A 20296-nucleotide genomic window follows, 5' to 3' on the forward strand; every position below is an offset into this window, starting at 1 on the left:
GGGATTAATGATTGTGGGAACGCCCTACAGCAAAATGGCGGCTTGATAGGGCTGTGTGTGCAGTTTCCAAGACGACGGGCGCAAGGTGTGATGGGAGGAGGCGGGACAGCTGAGCTCTGACCAATGCGGGCGGAGATGCTGCTGTAGGGCCATCCAATAACATTTGTAGTCTGGAGGAGCGGGAAGGAAGCGGTGATAGGAGGAGGAGGAGGAGGAGGAGGAGGACCATGGCAGAGACCGCTGAACGGTAGGTACCGTACCGGGCTCCTGAGGAGTCAGGACCCTCCCACACGCGTATGTTGGTCCCTGCTGATAACCCGGTGCGCCGTTCATAACCACGTTCGCCGCAGACCGTAGACTCTCCCCTAGCGGCGCTCTGTTGTAGTTTGGCCACTGGGGGGCGCTGTTCCATTGCAGTCTATGGTTGGTTCCATTTCTCTACTAATCGACATGACAGCTCCCATTTCTTCTAGTGCAAAGATGGGAGTTTCTGTGGGGCCGCCTAACACCACACTGATGGCAGTAAGCTGCCTGTGGCTCACTGGTTGTTTTGCAACTACATGTCCCAGTTTGCCCTGTAAGTCACAGGTTGCACAGACTTGCCTTATACAGCCATGGCCAGAAGTTTTCCGAATGACACAAGTATTGGTTATCACAAAGTTTGCTGCTTCAGTGTTTTTAGTCCTTTTTGTCAGATGTTACTATAGTATACTGAGGTAACATTACAGCATTACATAAGTGTCAGATGTTACTATGGTATACTGAGGTAACATTACAGCATTACATAAGTGTCAGATGTTACTATGGTATACTGAGGTAACATTACAGCATTACATAAGTGTCAGATATTACTATGGTATACTGAGGTACATTACAGCATTACATAAGTGTCAGATGTTACTATGGTATACTGAGGTACATTACAGCATTACATAAGTGTCAGATGTTACTATGGTATACTGAAGTAACATTACAGCATTACATAAGTGTCAGATGTTACTATGGTATACTGAGGTAACATTACATGCATTACATAAGTGTCAGATGTTACTATGGTATACTGAGGTAACATTACAGCATTACATAAGTGTCAGATGTTACTATGGTATACTGAGGTAACATTACAGCATTACATAAGTGTCAGATGTTACTATGGTATACTGAGGTAACATTACATAAGTGTCAGATGTTACTATGGTATACTGAGGTAGCATTACATAAGTGTCAGATGTTACTATGTTATACTGAGGTAACATTACAGCATTACATAAGTGTCAGATGTTACTATGGTATACTGAGGTAGCATTACATAAGTGTCAGATGTTACTATGGTATACTGAGGTAACATTACATAAGTGTCAGATGTTACTATGGTATACTGAAGTAACATTACAAGCATTACATAAGTGTCAGATGTTACTATGGTATACTGAGGTAACATTACATAAGTGTCAGATGTTACTATGGTATACTGAAGTAACATTACAGCATTACATAAGTGTCAGATGTTACTATGGTATACTGAGGTAACATTACATGCATTACATAAGTGTCAGATGTTACTATGGTATACTGAGGTAACATTACAGCATTACATAAGTGTCAGATGTTACTATGGTATACTGAGGTAACATTACAGCATTACATAAGTGTCAGATGTTACTATGGTATACTGAGGTAACATTACATAAGTGTCAGATGTTACTATGGTATACTGAAGTAACATTACAGCATTACATAAGTGTCAGATGTTACTATGGTATACTGAGGTAACATTACATGCATTACATAAGTGTCAGATGTTACTATGGTATACTGAGGTAACATTACAGCATTACATAAGTGTCAGATGTTACTATGGTATACTGAGGTAACATTACAGCATTACATAAGTGTCAGATGTTACTATGGTATACTGAGGTAACATTACATAAGTGTCAGATGTTACTATGGTATACTGAGGTAGCATTACATAAGTGTCAGATGTTACTATGTTATACTGAGGTAACATTACAGCATTACATAAGTGTCAGATGTTACTATGGTATACTGAGGTAGCATTACATAAGTGTCAGATGTTACTATGGTATACTGAGGTAGCATTACATAAGTGTCAGATGTTACTATGGTATACTGAGGTAACATTACATAAGTGTCAGATGTTACTATGGTATACTGAAGTAACATTACAAGCATTACATAAGTGTCAGATGTTACTGTGGTATACTGAGGTAACATTACAGCATTACATAAGTGTCAGATGTTACTATGGTATACTGAGGTAACATTACAGCATTACATAAGTGTCAGATGTTACTATGGTATACTGAGGTAACATTACAGCATTACATAAGTGTCAGATGTTACTATGGTATACTGAAGTAACATTACAAGCATTTCATAAGTGTCAGAGGCTTTTATTGACAATTACATTAAGTTTATGCAAAGAGTCAGTATTTGCAGTGTGACCCTTCTTTTTCAAGACCTCTGCAATTCCCCCTGGCATGCTGTCACTCAACTTCTGGGCCACATACTGACTGATGGCCGCCCATTATTGCCTAATCAATGTTTGGAGTTTGTCAGAATTTGTGGGATTTTGTTTGTCCTCCTGCCTCTTGGGGATTGACCGTTCTCTATGGGATTAAGGTCTGGGGAGTTTCCTGGCCATGGACCCACAATTTTGATGTTTTGTTCCCTGAGCCACTTAGTTATCACTTTTGCCTTATGGCACGGTGCTCCATCATGCTGGGAAAGACATTGCTCATCACCAAACTGTTCTTGGATGGTTGGGAGAAGTTGCTCTTGGAGGATGTTTTGGTGCCATTCTTTATTCATGGCTGCGTTCTTAGGCAGAATTGTGAGTGAGCTCACTCCCTTGTCTGAGAAGCAACCCCCCACACATGAATGGTCTCAGGATGCTTTACTGGTGGCTGTATATACTGGGGAAAAGCGTGCTTGCCATCTGGGATACTTACAGGAGGGGTGATGGAGGTTGCCACAGTGGGAGAGTGGGGCAATGGTGGGAATCGTGGCATCACGTACATGGGATGGACACACACACACAATTATAATGTAATTTACATAATCAATAGGGATAGCTATCGATGATGGCATGGAACCATCGATGGTTTGCATTGATGGACATCCTTGTTGTGAGGAACAGCAGGTGATGAGCCAAAGAGCGTGGGGCTTATTGATTGTTGTTCCGAGGGAGATAAAACACATTGCTGCGTCTACGGCTGGGTACACACTTGAACAATAGTGTGACGCGGCAATGCAATATATCACATTGCCATACACACTACATGATCCGTTGTACGACAACGTAATATATTGTTACATGCTTCATTTAACAACCCCGTATCATCAGTGGAATCGTCCCATTGGACTTGCAGAACATCCAATCGGAAGATGCAATGAACGACAGGTGGAAACAACGGATTGGGGGTACACACTATGATGGTCGTGCAGATTGGTCGCAAGTACTAAGATGGCATGATATATTGTATAGTGTGTACTCCGCATAAGCCATTGATGGCAGAAGTTAATTGGAGCTCCGACATCGATTACAAACCATCAAGTTGATGGCCATTACTCATCATCCATATAGTACAGCCAAGGGAAGGGAATTGTAAAATAAATATGAATTGTTTTATTATTCTATTGAACAAAAAAAAAAATAGCGAAAAAAATATCTGTTGAGGAACAATAAGTTTTTTTTTCACTGCAGTAATCAATGATTTTTACACGACACAACATCTGAATCCGTTAATAAGTATGGGTCTATGGTGGTCACCTGCCTGACTTGACCAATCAGCACCAGGTCAGCCTAGCGATGGCTAATTGGAGGTTTTATAGCGATCTTTTCTATCAATACGTCATCGGTATCTTTGCAATTAATGCACTTAAATATTGTGGAAATAATCTAGAGCTTTCCCAGGATCGATATTATTTGTAAGCATTCGCAGTTACATAAAGAGAGCGGGTCGCGAATGTGCAGTTGAAATGAAAAAGGAAGAGGTCACGCAGGCGCAGTAACAACTAAGACACCGCGGGATAACGGTAATATCATCTCCACCAATATAGTGAGTTTTGGACCCATCAGATTGGTGTTACCATGACTACAGGATCGTTCCAAAAATTGCATTGTATTGGATATTGGGGGGGGGGGGGATTTGTTTCTTTGTGCCCGATCGGCCGCCTAAAGTGACGGTGCGTTATTCGGTTGTTTTACCCGCCCATTACTTTTTGTGCCTAAATGCACCAGGCTTAGATGTGCAAAGTGGCTAAACCCATCTAAACTATGCTGAAACTGCAATTTGGGCGCCCAAAAGCCAGACTATTGGTGCATTTCTGCTCTCCACCTCAGGAGGGTGTGAGCAGAAATAATGGGCGCCCGCAGCACACGCTCCCAAAAAACAAATGTAGTCAGTGTAGGTCTTATCCCCATTTTGTAGTGACTGAGTGAAGCTGGCCATACACTAAATGATATTTCAGATAATCCGAGCAATAAGTACAACAGGCTGAGCGATGCAAATGATTTAGCAGTGCCTCTATACATTGAACAATTTATTGTCACAAGGCAGAGTACGCTGAATGAAATCGGCAGTACGATGGTCTGACCAGTCCTCATCCAGCAAAATTTGGATGTTGGGAAGGGTGGAACAATCACGAGCCACAGTCCACCAACTACCATGATATTGTTTAATGTTAGGAAACGAAATGGATTTGCCAATTCTTTATTTTAAAATTTTTATTATTTTTTTTTATGACTATCTTTGAACAACATGACAAATCCTCTTACAGCCCTGGACAAAATTTGGTGGGGTGAGCGGGCGGACCAATGCCGACTGCTTTTTGCAGCTTTCACCTTCGGATGATTATCGTTCATGTACGTACACTGACCAATAACTGTTAGGAGCTGTCGTACGCCAGGTAGTTTGGCTGGATAGATCTTTTCATTGTATGGCCACCTTTTATTATCAGACGTTCATGGTACGACCAATGTGTACAGGCTGTTACTCGTATAGTTCACAAAAATGTAATGTATACAAAAATTGTGTGTTCTTCCTAAAAAAACGCACAGATGCGTGCGTCACAATATTTGTGTTACAAATAAGTCGCATGAAGACTGCGGGCCCAAAGCTCCTCCCCCCCCAGCCTCTTACAGGCTGCGCGCATGGTGCCACACCTATCTCTTGCATTGGTGAGGTCAATACATTTTTCTTTTTTGATTGCGCAGTTTTAACTTGATGGATGGAGGTGAAATAAAGTGCAGGTTATTTCCAGGAGTTTCCACTACAATATGATGCCGTTTCCATGAAAATCTGTTCTGGAGTTTTTGCGCCAACTTGGAACAAACGAACACAACATTCTTATTATATTAGTATATATGCATCAAGCTGGGCGCTGGTAATACAAGGAGAGAATGAGTTAATAAGCGGATTTACTTGGAGGTAGTGACAGTGTTTGGGGAATCGGCTTAGGCCTGGGATGAGGATAACAGTCTTGTCATGGGATTACCTGTGATCTGGGAGACAGGATCCAGTCTGAGACCACTCCCCAGCCACCCGTGACGGCCGTCTGTTATTATTATTATCATATATTTATATGGCGCCACAAGTGTTCTGCAGAGCCTTACAAAGTACATAGGCAAATAGGTTGACTTACAATACAGGACGTGGATAATATACATCGCTACATTCGCAACCATAACACCCAGATAGGCAACAGAGCAAAGCAACCAAGTGTTAGATGCCCTAGTGGGGAGTAAGAAGTAGATGAAAGTAGAGTTGGGAGAAGCACAAGAGGGTAGAGGGCCCTGCTCGTAAGAGCTTACATTCTAAAGGGGAGGGGCAGACAAACAGGTGTGATGCAGATTGGGTAGGCAGGGAGGAAGGAGTACGTAGCAGCAAGTTAAGATGAGAGCTGGAAATGCTTGATGAAATAGTGCACAGGTTCTCAAACTCGGCCCTCAGGACCCCATACAGTGCATGTTTTCCAGGTCTCTTCACAGAATCAAAAGTGAAATCATTATTATTAACTGTGGATCTTTTAAAATGTGTCAGTGAGTAATGAATACACCTGTGCACCTGCTGGGTGACCTGGAAAACGTGACCTGTGTGGGGTCCTGAGGACCGAGTTTGAGAACCTCTGAAATAGTGGGTCTGTTATCTGTAGGCTCTGTTCTATACACTGCAGCAGGGACTAACATGTTTTAACTAAAGTTGGTTGGTAAAGCTAGACTAGTTTTTTTCTTTAAAAAGAATAAAATAACTTTATTGCAAGAAAAGGCAACACTGTATCAGTTTACGACCGTACTTTTTTGTTTCAGGTTTGATGTTTTTTTTTTTTCTTTTTTTAATATACTCTTATTTGTTTTGTTCTTCCCAATCGCTAAAGTAAAGTTTCACGCTGTGTTATTACTACCTTACTAGTTTATCTGTTTTATCTTGGCATCTACTGTAATGTCGTTACAACTCTAGGAAAGAATGTCAATGAATGCGATTAAATCATTCTTATATTTGATATTAATTGTTCATTTATTTTAAATACCTGATGAGCAGCTCTTACTTTTTAAAATGCATTTTTTTTTTTTTTTTCTTCTGTTCACTTGGAGAAAAGCCCCTTTTCTTAGTATTGTACAGTAAATGCACTAATTTGCCTTGTACAGGCTGTTGGACTCCCTTTCGAACGTCTCCTACCTGGACGTGCGACAGAGAGAGGACGGAGATGGAGAAGTCCCAGCTAAAGTCCTGGTGGACTATTCTGTGGTGAGCCGGCCAATGTCACTATAGCTTTGTGCTTCCTGGAAGTGACGCGGGGACACTTCCTGCATCTGTAGGTTCCCTCGGTGTGTTCTCCTATGTACAGAACATATAGACAATGGGGCGTTCGTATCTAGGCATTCTCCTGCCAGTACATGTAGTGTCCTTTCTTTTTACAAGACTTATTCATCAAGGGTATATATCCAGAATGTTGACATGGTCTGAATGCCGACAGTCCATTAGGGACAGGGATACTCTCCTCGCCAATGCAAATACGCATGTGGACTGTCAACCTTCACAGTGTCTGCATTCGACATCACAACCTCCCGTCCATGTCCACATAGTATGTAGACATACAGACTGTGTCGGTGTGGTGAATATCGTCATTTTGAACTCCGAGATATTCTACCATACCCTTAGTTTCCTTTACCTGAACGTCATGCAGGGTGGCTGTTTGGAGATTTCGGAGAGATTTCCTGACAGGCTAGCTCACGGGGAAGACCGCAGTACCCATTATTCTAGGCTCCATTGGAAGGCACCATCTGAAGATGGCATTACCACTTTATCCCTATGGAGGCATTACAGCAGGAAAGGGATTATCACACTAATGCCACCATTTGTGCAAAACGGTGTGGCATGTGTGTGAGATTTTGCATAGTTGCTGATTCTGTAAGGCTCCCACTTCAGAAGAGCCTGGGGTATTTGGTTCCAGGGGCAGCTGCAGGGGGCATGGTGCTGCAAATTGTGTCACTCGCAATGATTAGGGTCATCATAACCCCACGCACTTCACTGCAGACGTGGATGGGATGCGGGAGGGTTGTTTGCTTTCCCAGGATCCCAGGAGAGCCCCACTGAAATGCCGGAGTCTCAGAGAGATTCCGGGACAGTAGGCAAATATGAAATGATACAGTAGCTATTACCTCACTGCAGTGCTCCTCGCCAGGACAGCCTCTTACCGGAGCCATTTGCCCATGGTACACAGTCTTTGGCGAATGCAGTTAAAATTACCTTTTAAGGTGGATATATACCGGTCTGTGTACATACCCTAAACTTGTCTCTGATTCTGAGTTTGTGTATAGTAAAGTCTGCATCATTAAACTCCTGGTCACACTTGAATGTCTGCGCAGGAGACCTATAGATACACCGGTCTATGCGTAACGCTTATTGGCTGTGTCCGTCTCACACAGGAGAGGAGCAGGAAGCAGAAGATGCTGTGCGGTCAGCTACAGGTCCTGCGTTTCCTGCTTGAGTTTCTCCAAGAAGCAGACTCCGTCAGCTGGGAGGAAACCAGCCCAGAGTTAATGAGTGAGTGACTGGATAATGGTGTTGAAATGGGGTCAATGCGGGGTGTATTGAAAAGGCGGCCCGTTAAGGGATAAGGTTCCCCAGGGAGCAAACTGGCGGTATAGGGGAAGGTTGCCCGAAGGGAGCAAACTGGTGGTATATAGGTGAAAGGTGCATGAAGGGGGCATAGAGGTGGGTAAGGTGCCCAGAAGGAGCAAACTGGCAGCATGGAGGGGGCTAAGGTGTCTGGAGGGAGCAAACTGGCAGAATGGAGGGGGGTAAGATGTCTGGAGGGAGCAAACTTACATCTTAGAGGATAAATGTGTTTGGAGGGAATAAATAGGGGACGAGAGCCTCTGAGAGAGTGATCTGGGGGAAGCTGGAGAACGTGAGCCAGGAGGGGGTGTAACCAAGAATAGATTGCCCTGACTTATTCTAGTTCTTCATGAACAGGCCGAGAGGTGGAGGAGGTTAAAGAGAAGTGGAAGGTTCTTAAATCCGAGTATCAGGAGAAGGTGAAGGATGTGGTGGAGGTCCTCCCCCAGCTCTTGGACAGAATTCAGCTTCTACAGGAGAAGAGGAGACAACTGGAGGAGAGTCTGCAAAGGTACCAGAGCCAGGTGAGGACGAGGCTTCCTGACAGTAACCTAGCTGGTGCTGACCACTTCTGGTGTCCCGATCTACACATAGGGCCATGCTTTAATTTTTGGGCAGAAGTCGTAGCTGCTGAGCCTAAGATTTCTTCCGGGTAGGACTTACTAGGAGCAGATCTGGAACTTTATACCAGATTCATCACAGCAAACCAGGCCGATGCCCAGTAAAGCGCAAACATTTTCCAGTTCTGGTCTCCTGCATTCTGCGTTTCCAAATATCCCTCAGTGCCCCCAGCAGCCTTTACCTGTCACCCCAGGGCTGTTCATTTGCCAGTCACCTATATTTCTAGAACAATTGTGTCGTAGCTATGGCTCAGCCCATGGTGGATCTGCGGCTTCTATAACTCGTGCTGGTCCAAGGGTTTGTTGCTTACATAAAGCTGCAGCCAGGAAAGCAGGATTATAAGTTATCGTATTGATGTCTTTCTACATTCAAGCTAGCCATTGAGCACTATTATCGTGCAGTGCTGCATAATGTTGTTAATGAAGGGCCTGGTTTACAGATGGACACTAATCTGATGTTCCTGCAGTTGTCCAATGTTTTGCTACTCCGCAGGCGCTAACCCAAGTGTCCTATATGGTATCACTAACACTTGAGAAGAGTTTTGCGATCCCTGGACATATCAGGGTGGAGATGCACAGGTGTAGTCATTACTCACTGACACATTTTAAAAAGATCCGAAGGTGGAAACATGCACTGTTTGGGGTCCTGAGGACCGAGTATGAGAACCTGTGCATTACACAGTCTGTGCTGCCCAGAATAGTAGTGAATTGCTATCACCGTTTGGTGTAGGCAACTTTCTTTTTCTTTGGAAAATTAGAAAAATATAAAAAATAAACAATCACTTGTTTATGAAAGTTGGCCCATTAAAATATTGAAGCCTATGGATGTAGCTTTTGGAAATCTGAGTTCATGGATGATGATGTACCAGAGACAGACAGCTCTATTGTAAATATATACAATGTCTGCTCCTCAGTTGTGGAACTTTAATGATCTTTTCTTCTGAAAAGCCAGCACGATACAAGATATGGTCCATGTGGCTTGGTGGGGGCCCCCACAACTCAGTTGCCCCAGGGCCCCCACAAGCATTAATCCGGCCCTGACTTTATCCAAGCTGATGCATTAGTGGAGAGCAGGATAAGCCTTCATGTTTTGGGGTTAATCATACAACCCCTTTTTGTCAAGAGTATTCAAATAGCAACTTTATATAACGTTTCCTGATTAAAACAAACCAGATATCCCTGGTGAGGTAGGTACAGAATTAACAAGGAGATAACACATATTGCCGCAGAATATTTTTTGGAAGTCTTCTGTAACTTGCTACTTCACGCCTCTCGCTGGCAGAGAGAAGTTCAAGATTTCAACAAGTGAGTTACCTACAGCGGATTCTTGTTTCTGGTGCGAGGAAGGGAAGAGAGCAGGTCAGGCCCCGAAGCCCTTTGGTTGATCTGTTTTTTGCTGAAGCCTGCCGACATTCATGCTAACTGCGAAATCTTGTACTTTGTATAAGAATCCTATCGCTACGTGAACCTAGAGTTAGGCGCTATAGTATGTTTTCACTTTCATAGTCAGATCTCGCTCCTCTACAAAAATCCCTTGTTGGAACTATTCATCTGCTAGCATGGCTTTGTTCTAAAGCGCAATAGTTAATGCTGACGCCGTACAAATCTTAAACTTTATATTAGAACTCTCCTCCATCAGGTTGGAGAGCAGGATTTGCACCAATACAAAGTTTTTAACTTAAAAATGTATTTAAGGTATTACATCACAAAATGACCCAACAAACATTTCTGTCTGAATAGACTTTCCTCAGGGAACCCCTGAGGAAAGTATCCAGACTGAAACGTTAGTTCGTTTTGTGACATCTCGGTCCTTGCACATTTGTACGCACGGTTATACACCAGGGAAGGGTCTTTGTGGTGACATTAGCTTAAAGTCGCAGGCGGGAGGTGATGAGGGCATGAATAAGGGTTTTAATAGTATCCAGCGTTAGACAAGGCCGGTATTGGTTATATTACAGAGGTGGAAACTGCAGGAGGAGAGGGCATGGATGTGGGAGGCGAAGGAAACTGTAGAGTCCAGGATGACACCCAGGCAACGGACTTTGGGAGCAGAGGAGTGGGAGATGTGAAACAAAGATAACGTTTAGCCTAAAGAGAGTAAATCTATTCCATTGTATTACGTTCCTCAGACTCTTCTACATGTATTTAGGAGAATGCTACTAATATGCACTGATTCTTGTTCTCATCTTTATTTGTATGGCACCGCAAGGGTTCCGTAGCTCCATATATAGTGATAGGACATGAAGGAAAACGACATAATATACGGGTGATCAAGCAGTCGGTAATAGACAAGTTCACCACTTTACAAATATACAGAATTACAATCCGCAGATCACATACAGAGCAAGAGAAGGCCCTGTTCACAGGAGCTTACATTCGAGAGGGGCAATAGGTGGACACATGAATGCTGGGGCAACATTGGGTATTGCAGAGGCTTGATAGTTAGTAGGAAGGGTCCGTAGGCCTGGGCAGACAGATGAGTTTTGAGCGGATGTTTTTGAAGGCTGAGGGGCTGGGTGAGTGTCTGATGGAGGTTGGGAGGGCATTTCAGAGGCTAGGAGCAGCACAGGAGAAATCCTGGAGTTGGGTGATCAGGGAGGAGGAGAGGAGGGTGTATGTGTATGAATGAGGCTAGAATGTGGGGAGGGAAGAAGTGTTTGAGGACTTTGATGTTGATGATAGGAAGCTAGTGCAGCGACTGACAGAGGTGGCGGGATGGCGTAATGAGGGAGGCAGCAGAGGTGCGGATAGACTGAAGGGGAGCGAGGCACAGGATATGTAGGCCAGCTAAGAGTACATTACAGTAATGATGGCGAGAAATAATAAAGGCGTGGATTATGCTTGTCACCTTTTCTTGACTGCCTGTTTTTTTTTCTCTTCTAGAAAGCAGTAGCAGAAATGAAGGTACGTTACGTGTCCTGTCTTTTTGTTTTCGGCCCCCTATCCCCCCCCCTTCCCTCAGTTGAAGGTGCTTTTGATCTTCCTTCTCTTGACCCATTTCTTTTTTTTTTCTCCTCCTTAGGCCAAGGAGAAACTGCAGCATTTGCAAGAGGTTGTGGAGAAGCAGCAGCTGGTGGTAGAGAGGTGTCAGGGCCAAATCCAGCAGCTGAAGGAAGAGTTACAGAGACTGGAGAAGTCAGCGGACAGCTGGATACAGGCTGTGAGCAGGTGAGACAGGAGTCCACTCAGGCCTCCTGGGTCCTGCACTGGAGGCCTCCTCACACATTCTTTCTTATGTTAGAGTCTCCATGCACCTAGGTCTCCTGAGGACTCTGCGCGGGGTCTCCCTGGTGTGTGTTAGAGGGAAGGAGCTTGTTCTAGACTTGAACGCTGATGAGAAGATGGGGATCCCCCCACTGAGGGTGACCCTACACGGGACATCGGAGGGGAAATTCCAGCTGCAGGTGAGGTGCGCAGAGTGACCGGTAAGGCATGTGTAACATTATCAGTCACTAAGTTGTGCGGCATTGTCACTTATACAACATATGTTATCAGGGAGGAGGGTTTCCATAGAGACTCGATCTAGAACATTGGTGAATCCCTTCCCTGTGAGGGCTGACTGAGGGTTTGACGGACTAGTACAGGCCTGGCCAACCCGTGGCTCTCCAGCTGTTGTGAAACTACAAGTCCCAGCATGCCCTGCAACTGTTTTAACATGACCTAATAACAAAACTGTGGCAGGGCATGCTGGGTCTTGTAGTTTCACAACAGCTGGAGAGCCACAGGTTGACCTGGCCTGGACTAGTAGATATGACGACTGGCTGCTTTTTGGATGGCTGTGGCAGCCTCCTCATCTGGCGGTGGTTATCAGACTCACCTGCAGTGGTCGGTGTTTGTACAAATAGGGGTGAGCGCTGCAATGCACATCTGGAAAGTATGCTAGTTGGCAGTATACTAGTCTGGGGGATGGTGTGTAATGCCCACCCCCCCCCCCACTCTCTCAAAGGGTTTGTACTTACAGGCGGTAGGACATCTGCCCATGGTGCATTGCCATGTGCTAGTGATATCTGCTCATCATTATGTGCTCGCTGGGTTCTGGACGGACCAAAATAGGAACAATTGCATTTAAAGGGCCCTGAGTCAGAGAATGGACGTTAACGCCACCGCAGTTGCGAATCTGAACGCAGCGGCTGTTGGAAAATAAGCAAATGTTGCAGCTGCCAGGATTTGTATTGAGACGCCCACTGCGGATTTGCAAATCCAAGCGAATTATGCTTGGCCGCAGATTAGTCGATTATCGGACACCCGAGTAATCTCATGGTCGCGTAGACTAGCCGCTGGAACTGAGAGGCCGGAGCCATTTTGACTGCGTACAGGACTGCAGGTGCAAGCAGTTACGCGCCCCGAAAACTATCGTGACACGCCTGTGTCTGACTCCTCGTTTGGCCGTCGGTCACTCACTGAAAGTGACATTGGTAGTGACTCATGCACAGTGCGACACAGGCGCAGGTTACCGGTCGCTCATCATCGTGGCATCCATCTCTGAATCGGACCCAACGTCCGTCCATGTCTATTGCTGCTTAGCCACCTGTGAGTACATATCCCAAGTATAGATGACCCATTGTAGCCTCCTCACACTAATTGTTGTGTTGTGTTCTAGCGATGCTAAATAAGATAGTAAAGGGAAGGTTAGAGAAATACAGGTATTCCTCAAAAAACAGCCCCTTTATCTGATCTCAAGAGGTTTCATTTTGCTTCAACGCCAAACTGCAGCAACAAAACGAATAAAAACAGCTATGCCTCCAACAATTGTGTTTCCATGGCAACGCCTTTCCAACAATCAATGTAGGTTTTGTAGTACTCCAGAGTGTTTGTGTGGTTCATGTATGTGGCGCTTTCTGCAGACTGACGGCTCTGTGCCCAGCTTCCCCGCGGACTTGCAGCACGTGACCGGATCTCGCATCACACCGGTTATCCTGGAGCTGCAGTGCTGGTACCGGAACAGTACCCGACTTGTAAAGGAGCTGGGAGACCTGCAGCAGAGGTAACTCTACACTGTGTGCTGTCTTCCTATAGCTGTATAATTTCGTGACTTCTGGGGTCATCTCTTAAATGGAAGTATGAGTGTGATAAAGCATAAAGCACCCCCTATTGTAGGATATGGTAAGTCACTCAGGAGATCCTGTGGCCTGTAGTCTTCTTGTATAGTCATAGACCTTTATCAACGCTTTGTAATCTTACTGTAATAGGAGCACCTTTCCGGTTTCTGGTTATTAGATACATTATGGTGGAATATGAGCGGTGTGCATTTGTTAGATACATTATGGTGGAGTATGAGCGGTGTGCATTTGTTGGATACATTATGGTGGAGTATGAGCTGTGTGCATTTGTTAGATACATTATGGTGGAGTATGAGCGGTGTGCATTTGTTGGATACATTATGGTGGAATATGAGCGGTGTGCATTTGTTGGATACATTATGGTGGAATATGAGCGGTGTGCATTTGTTGGATACATTATGGTGGAATATGAGCGGTGTGCATTTGTTAGATACATTATGGTGGAATATGAGCGGTGTGCATTTGTTGGATACATTATGGTGGAGTATGAGCTGTGTGCATTTGTTAGATACATTATGGTGGAATATGAGCGGTGTGCATTTGTTGGATACATTATGGTGGAATATGAGCGGTGTGCATTTGTTAGATACATTATGGTGGAATATGAGCGGTGTGCATTTGTTGGATACATTATGGTGGAATATGTGCTGTGTGCATTTGTTGGATACATTATGGTGGAGTATGAGCTGTGTGCATTTGTTAGATACATTATGGTGGAATATGAGCGGTGTGCATTTGTTGGATACATTATGGTGGAATATGAGCGGTGTGCATTTGTTAGATACATTATGGTGGAATATGAGCGGTGTGCATTTGTTGGATACATTATGGTGGAATATGTGCTGTGTGCATTTGTTGGATACATTATGGTGGAATATGAGCGGTGTGCATTTGTTGGATACATTATGGTGGAATATGAGCGGTGTGCATTTGTTAGATACATTATGGTGGAATATGAGCGGTGTGCATTTGTTGGATACATTATGGTGGAGTATGAGCTGTGTGCATTTGTTAGATACATTATGGTGGAATATGAGCGGTGTGCATTTGTTAGATACATTATGGTGGAATATGAGCGGTGTGCATTTGTTGGATACATTATGGTGGAATATGAGCGGTGTGCATTTGTTGGATACATTATGGTGGAGTATGAGCTGTGTGCATTTGTTAGATACATTATGGTGGAATATGAGCGGTGTGCATTTGTTGGATACATTATGGTGGAATATGAGCGGTGTGCATTTGTTAGATACATTATGGTGGAATATGAGCGGTGTGCATTTGTTGGATACATTATGGTGGAATATGTGCTGTGTGCATTTGTTGGATACATTATGGTGGAATATGAGCGGTGTGCATTTGTTGGATACATTATGGTGGAATATGAGCGGTGTGCATTTGTTGGATACATTCTGCTGGAATATGAGCTCTATTCCGAGACCACTACGAATCAAAAGGGCACATTACCCCAATATACTAATACACACACTAGTCTTCCAGTAGGTTAGACCTGGCCAACCTATGGTCCTCCAGCTGTTGTGAAACTACACATCCCAGCAAGCCCTGCCACTGTTTTAGCATTTCCTAATAGGAAAACTGTGACAGGGCATGCTGGGACTTCTAGTTTTTACAACAGTTGGAGAGCCACTGGTTAGCCAGGCCTGCAGTAGGCACTGCAAAGTGTTAATCACTAATACTCTGTGGTCCCTGAGCCTAGGACACAGGTGTGGGTGGATCCCTTCCTTCCTCCCTCCATCCGTGCCTTTCTTCTGTCTGTGCAGGTTTGCTGTAGACTGGCTCCCTACGGAGCATACGCTTACTCTCCTGGTGGGGGGCAAACAGTACCGATTGCTCGTCGAGCCAGGTTACCCACTCAGCGGAAGTGTCCGGTTGTTGTCTGTGACGGGAGCAGAGTCATGCACCATTCCTGACGACTTCAAGGTGGTGAGCCCCGGGGTGCTTTCGCTGGAGGGGAATTATGTTGAGGGAATGGGGGGGGATGTGATAATCGTGTTTCTTTCCATAGCCCACGGCTGAGAGCCCATCGCTGAGTGACTGGCTGGAATACCTGCACGATTCTCCTTGCTTCACCTCCTGATTGGACATCTGTCCGCGAGGACAGGAAACCGCTCCATGCCGTGGTCCGATCGTCTTCTGTGTCCCTCAGGCCGCACATAGTCCTCCCAGATGTTACAGCATCTGTCCCGTCTCAGACATACAAGCCACGTCTCGCTGCTCGGCTAGAAGACATGTAACCATACAAATGCCCGCTCACTGCACCAGGAAACCTGTGTCACCTTTCCATACAACGATCAGAACAGTACATCTTGTAATGAGACTACGGTGGTTCCCAGCTGGCCACGGTGCTTCTCAAAAACATCCCAGGCACAAGGAAGCCAGCAGCGTGAGACTTGCGGGAGCGTGCTGCCGCCTATACTGACATTACAGAATGCCATGGTTACCATTTATATATAGGACTGTGTGCCAGGCAGGATATCCTGTTACACACACAGAATAATAGACTGATCATAAGACTTTATAACAAGCCTTTCCAGGTCACGGTCAGAGCCACTTAGACTGACGGACATAACGTCCCTCTACAAACTAAGAACATCAAGCCGTGCAGGATCGTCACTAGCCCGATGGGGTTAATCCTACATAGAGGAGTGAGCTCGAACAAATTGGATTACAGGTTGTAAAGATGGAGGAGGTGATGGCAGATTTAATACATTGAGGGATTTAAATCCACATGTGTTTCAGATAAGAAAAATCAGCCCCTCAGGCTGGTTAGGAAACGTTACATCCGGAGTTTAATAACCATCCTGATTTTTTTTACCAAATTTTCTGCTTTAAAACTTTTACGTTGGTAACACCGCTGGAGTTTTGATTTTTATTTCATTTTATTTAGTGGTCCTTAAAAACCAAACGGCAGCTACGCCCTCAAGGTGTAGATCTTTGTGGAAAAAAAAAGAGTAACAATGTAGCACTGAAAGAGCCAGGAGAGGACACGAGGGTCTTCTCCGATTTCTGGTTCTGGGCTGGCCTTGGGCCAAGATGAGAAGGTTTTTGGTTGGATTATTTTATATGCTAGTGATTAAATAAAGAATTTGCTGTACATTGTTGGATTTCATGAAATAAATAATACACAATGTACAATAGGAGCACTTGACATTGAAGAGAACAAAAAAAAAAGTAGAGAGAAAAAACACAACCCCCACAAATGTCCTTGGCTGAGTGGAGAGTGCATTTCTGTGCGTTGTACTGCACCTTGCAGGATGCGCAAAGCACTCGGCTACAGTGAAACCTCCCTAGTCTATTGTGGATGGTGTAACATTCAGTAAGTCACATAGCACATATAATACACGATGTCAAAGCCAGATATATACATTTTATATATGTGTTTTTTTAGGAAAATTATATATAACAGGCAAACCTGCCAAGTCAACAAGGATAGGAAGCAAATCACAGTAAGCATATTGGCCATATAATATATACATAGGCTTTCCATATGATCACTTTAATTCGGGACACATGAATTACACAGATTCTGTGGCTGGCTGAATTCAAGGGGTATATTTAGTACGGGTTTATAGAATTTGCAACCGATCAAATTCTACTTTTTATCTAGCACCTTCTAGAAGGTAATAGCTAGAATCTGGTTGCTATGGGCAACAAATAGATTGTAAGCTTGCGAGCAGGGCTTTCCTACCTATATATCTGTCTGTTATTACCCTGTTTTGTGTTTTGTTCTATAAATGTTTCCAATTATATAGCGCAGCATATTCCATTGCGCTTTACAAGAAACTGTTAATAATTAAAATAAACATCTCCACTACTAAAAACCTGCACTTTAGTAAATATACCCCACAAGTCTTCATTTTACTGAGTAATTCACATGTGTCCCAAATTTAAGGGGATGATATGGCAAGCCTACATAAAGGATGACCCAAACAGTTCATGTTTTTCGAGTTTGAGAACCGCCGTAATTAGCATACCGGCAATTCTCTCATAATGTATTTTATTCAGTTATGTACAAAGCAGATAAGGAAACATTCCACAGTATCCTATGTGTCTCAAGGTTAATCTATCCAACCATAAATAGCTTACCAAGTGCCTGCGGGCAAATCACGAGAGGGCAGGATCCACAGTCACAGGAAGGACACATGGTTATTCGTTCCGTCTGGCCCACACTCGCACAGTCTGTGTTACGCAGGTCCTACACACATCGGACACGTCCTACGGTGTCAATCACAAGCATGGTCCTGGCTAGAAGTACAGGGACTTATATTGACAAGTTGCACATCCTGATTTATGTTGTCGGATAGATTAAAGCCAAATAGATCGGTAGCTGGAGATGAGAGTGCAACAAAGACACCTCTTCTAGTTATGCAGCCCCGCAGCGTAGCCAAAAAGGCCTGTACCAGAGGTTATACCCAGAGAAAGTGCCGGCATTGCTCCACACTTAGGACAACTAGGAGGCTGACCTCCCCTGATTCTAGCAAGACTGGAAGGTGTAATATAGATCCTATGCACAATATAAAGCTGTATCTGTTGGAACTGCACCGACAGTAGTGTAACTGAGGGGTACAGAGCATAACCTTCCAATCCTTGTCCAGGAGCAGCTCCACACCTAACACCCACTTTGACTTAAGTGGAGCTAAATCAGCATCACAAAGTGCAGTGATCTTCTCGAACTAAGTGGTTAAATGACTTTGATTTGCCAATACAACCAAATTGCAAATTCATTCTACGAGGTCTATTTACTAAAGTGCAGGTTTTTATAAGTGGAGATGTTGCCCATAGCAACCAATCTGATTCTACATCATTTCTCACCTTCTAGAAGATAATAGCTAGAATCTGATTGGTCGCTATGGGCAACATCTCCACTTCTAAAAACATAAAATTTAGTAAATATACCCCTACATCTCTACTACTTTTACTGTAAAGAAGCTTTTTCTATTCGTTATAATAGTCTTTTCATGTAAGCAGTGACCTTGGGCCTGATTCAGACCCACTCGCAAGCGGCTGTCCGCTCGCAAGTGGGTCGATGTTGTGCTCTGCGCATGCGCACGACGGCGGGAGCTCCGTCGTGCGCATGCGCCAGACGCGTCGTGCGAAGGACTTTCCTTCGCTCGTTGTGTCTGATCAAAGGGGGCGTGCTGTCGATGTTGTTTGACAGCACACCCCCTTTGGTGGGCGTGCCTCCCTGACAGGGGCGTTCCCACGGGAACGCCTCCCGTCAGAAGCATGGCCCACTGACATCACTAGTGATGTCAGTGGGAGTGATTTTGGCTCTGATAGAGCCAAAATCACTCCGGGGCTTGCGGTTGAAAACCTCAACCGCAGGCTCCGGCTCGCAGTTTCGATGGTCGCGATGGTCACGACCATCGCGGCCATCAAACTGCACGCTCGTATAGGCTGTGGGTGGTGACCCACAGCTATACGAGCGTCCAGGAGGACGCTCCATTTTTATAGAGGGCGGCCCTGATTCAGAGCGTGCGCTCTGCTCAGAGCGTATGGCTCTGAATGAGGGCCCTTGTCTCCTGAGTTGAATTTGAAGCGCCAAACAGGTTGCAGTGACCTCGAATATTTTGTTAGAAAATATTTCTCATATTGCCACTCTGCCTGGTCTCTAAGAATCCCTGCAGAGGGCAGTTGTGACTATATTGGCCTGTCCCTTTAAACCCTTGACAATTGCGCACTGTGACGTTTCATTTACCACTGCTGGAGTCTGAACAAAATTTTATTTATTTTTTTGTACAATAAATAAATTTTATATTTATATATATATATATATATATATATATATATATATATATATATAAATATATATATATATGTAGTATATCTTACTGGCCCCGTTCCTACTAATGCTGTTGGAAGATCCATTGTAGATTGGGGCTGTGTAAATCAGTGTTTTAGGGCTACCCCTGAATGCCATGATTTTCTTAACTGGCAACTATTGTAAAATAACGTAATATTTTGCATGCAGATACACCCGCGAATAAGACACATTTAAACAGAAAATGTTGAAAAGACGTTCGGTAATACAGAGTCACGCAGAGCTCCTGCGTTATGTGTAGCGCAACTTGTAGCACACGGAGAGTAGATGTACGTGGACACATCTGTACTTTTGAAGGTACTTATGTTACATGCTATTTATTTTATGTTTTGTTGCCAAAGCCACGCAGGGTTCTGGGTATCGCCGGCCATACACCAGAACGATATTGTTCCAACCAGCCAACTAGTTGGCTGGTTGGAATGATCATCTGGCAGTGTGTGGGGGCAGATGATAACACTGCACAACAATGAAAATGTTTCCGATGTGAAAATAGTTACTTCTAATTGATGTCAGCATGTAAAGAATGAATATGACATGTACATCTCTCAGTTAGCTCTGAATTCCGAGATATAGCCAATATATGACGATGTAGGGGTATTCCTAGTGAAGTGGGCAGAATGGAGAGAA

At 44.3% G+C, this 20296-nt stretch overlaps 1 protein-coding gene across 2 annotated transcripts; it reads left to right on the forward strand.

Annotated features, from left to right (window-relative positions):
- The first annotated feature begins 129 nt into the window (after positions 1–129).
- On the forward strand, positions 130–17669 carry ZWINT (ZW10 interacting kinetochore protein). 2 transcript variants are annotated; one of them, XM_088469247.1, is made up of 10 exons: positions 130–247; positions 6674–6773; positions 7955–8072; positions 8505–8671; positions 11651–11671; positions 11790–11935; positions 12009–12171; positions 13612–13751; positions 15609–15771; positions 15854–17669. In XM_088469247.1, the coding sequence occupies exons 1-10, from the start codon at positions 228–230 to the stop codon at positions 15923–15925; spliced, it is 1110 nt and encodes a 369-aa protein (XP_088325373.1). In that variant the 5' UTR covers positions 130–227; the 3' UTR covers positions 15926–17669. The 2 variants fall into 2 exon arrangements, with proteins under 2 accessions (XP_088325373.1, XP_088325381.1); XM_088469255.1 differs by having other exon boundaries at positions 131–247; positions 15609–15768.
- Positions 17670–20296: the final 2627 nt, after the last annotated feature.

This window comes from Taudactylus pleione, unplaced genomic scaffold (genome assembly GCF_031769625.1).
Source record: "Taudactylus pleione unplaced genomic scaffold, aTauple2 ptg000013l, whole genome shotgun sequence".
NCBI lineage: Eukaryota > Metazoa > Chordata > Amphibia > Anura > Myobatrachidae > Taudactylus > Taudactylus pleione.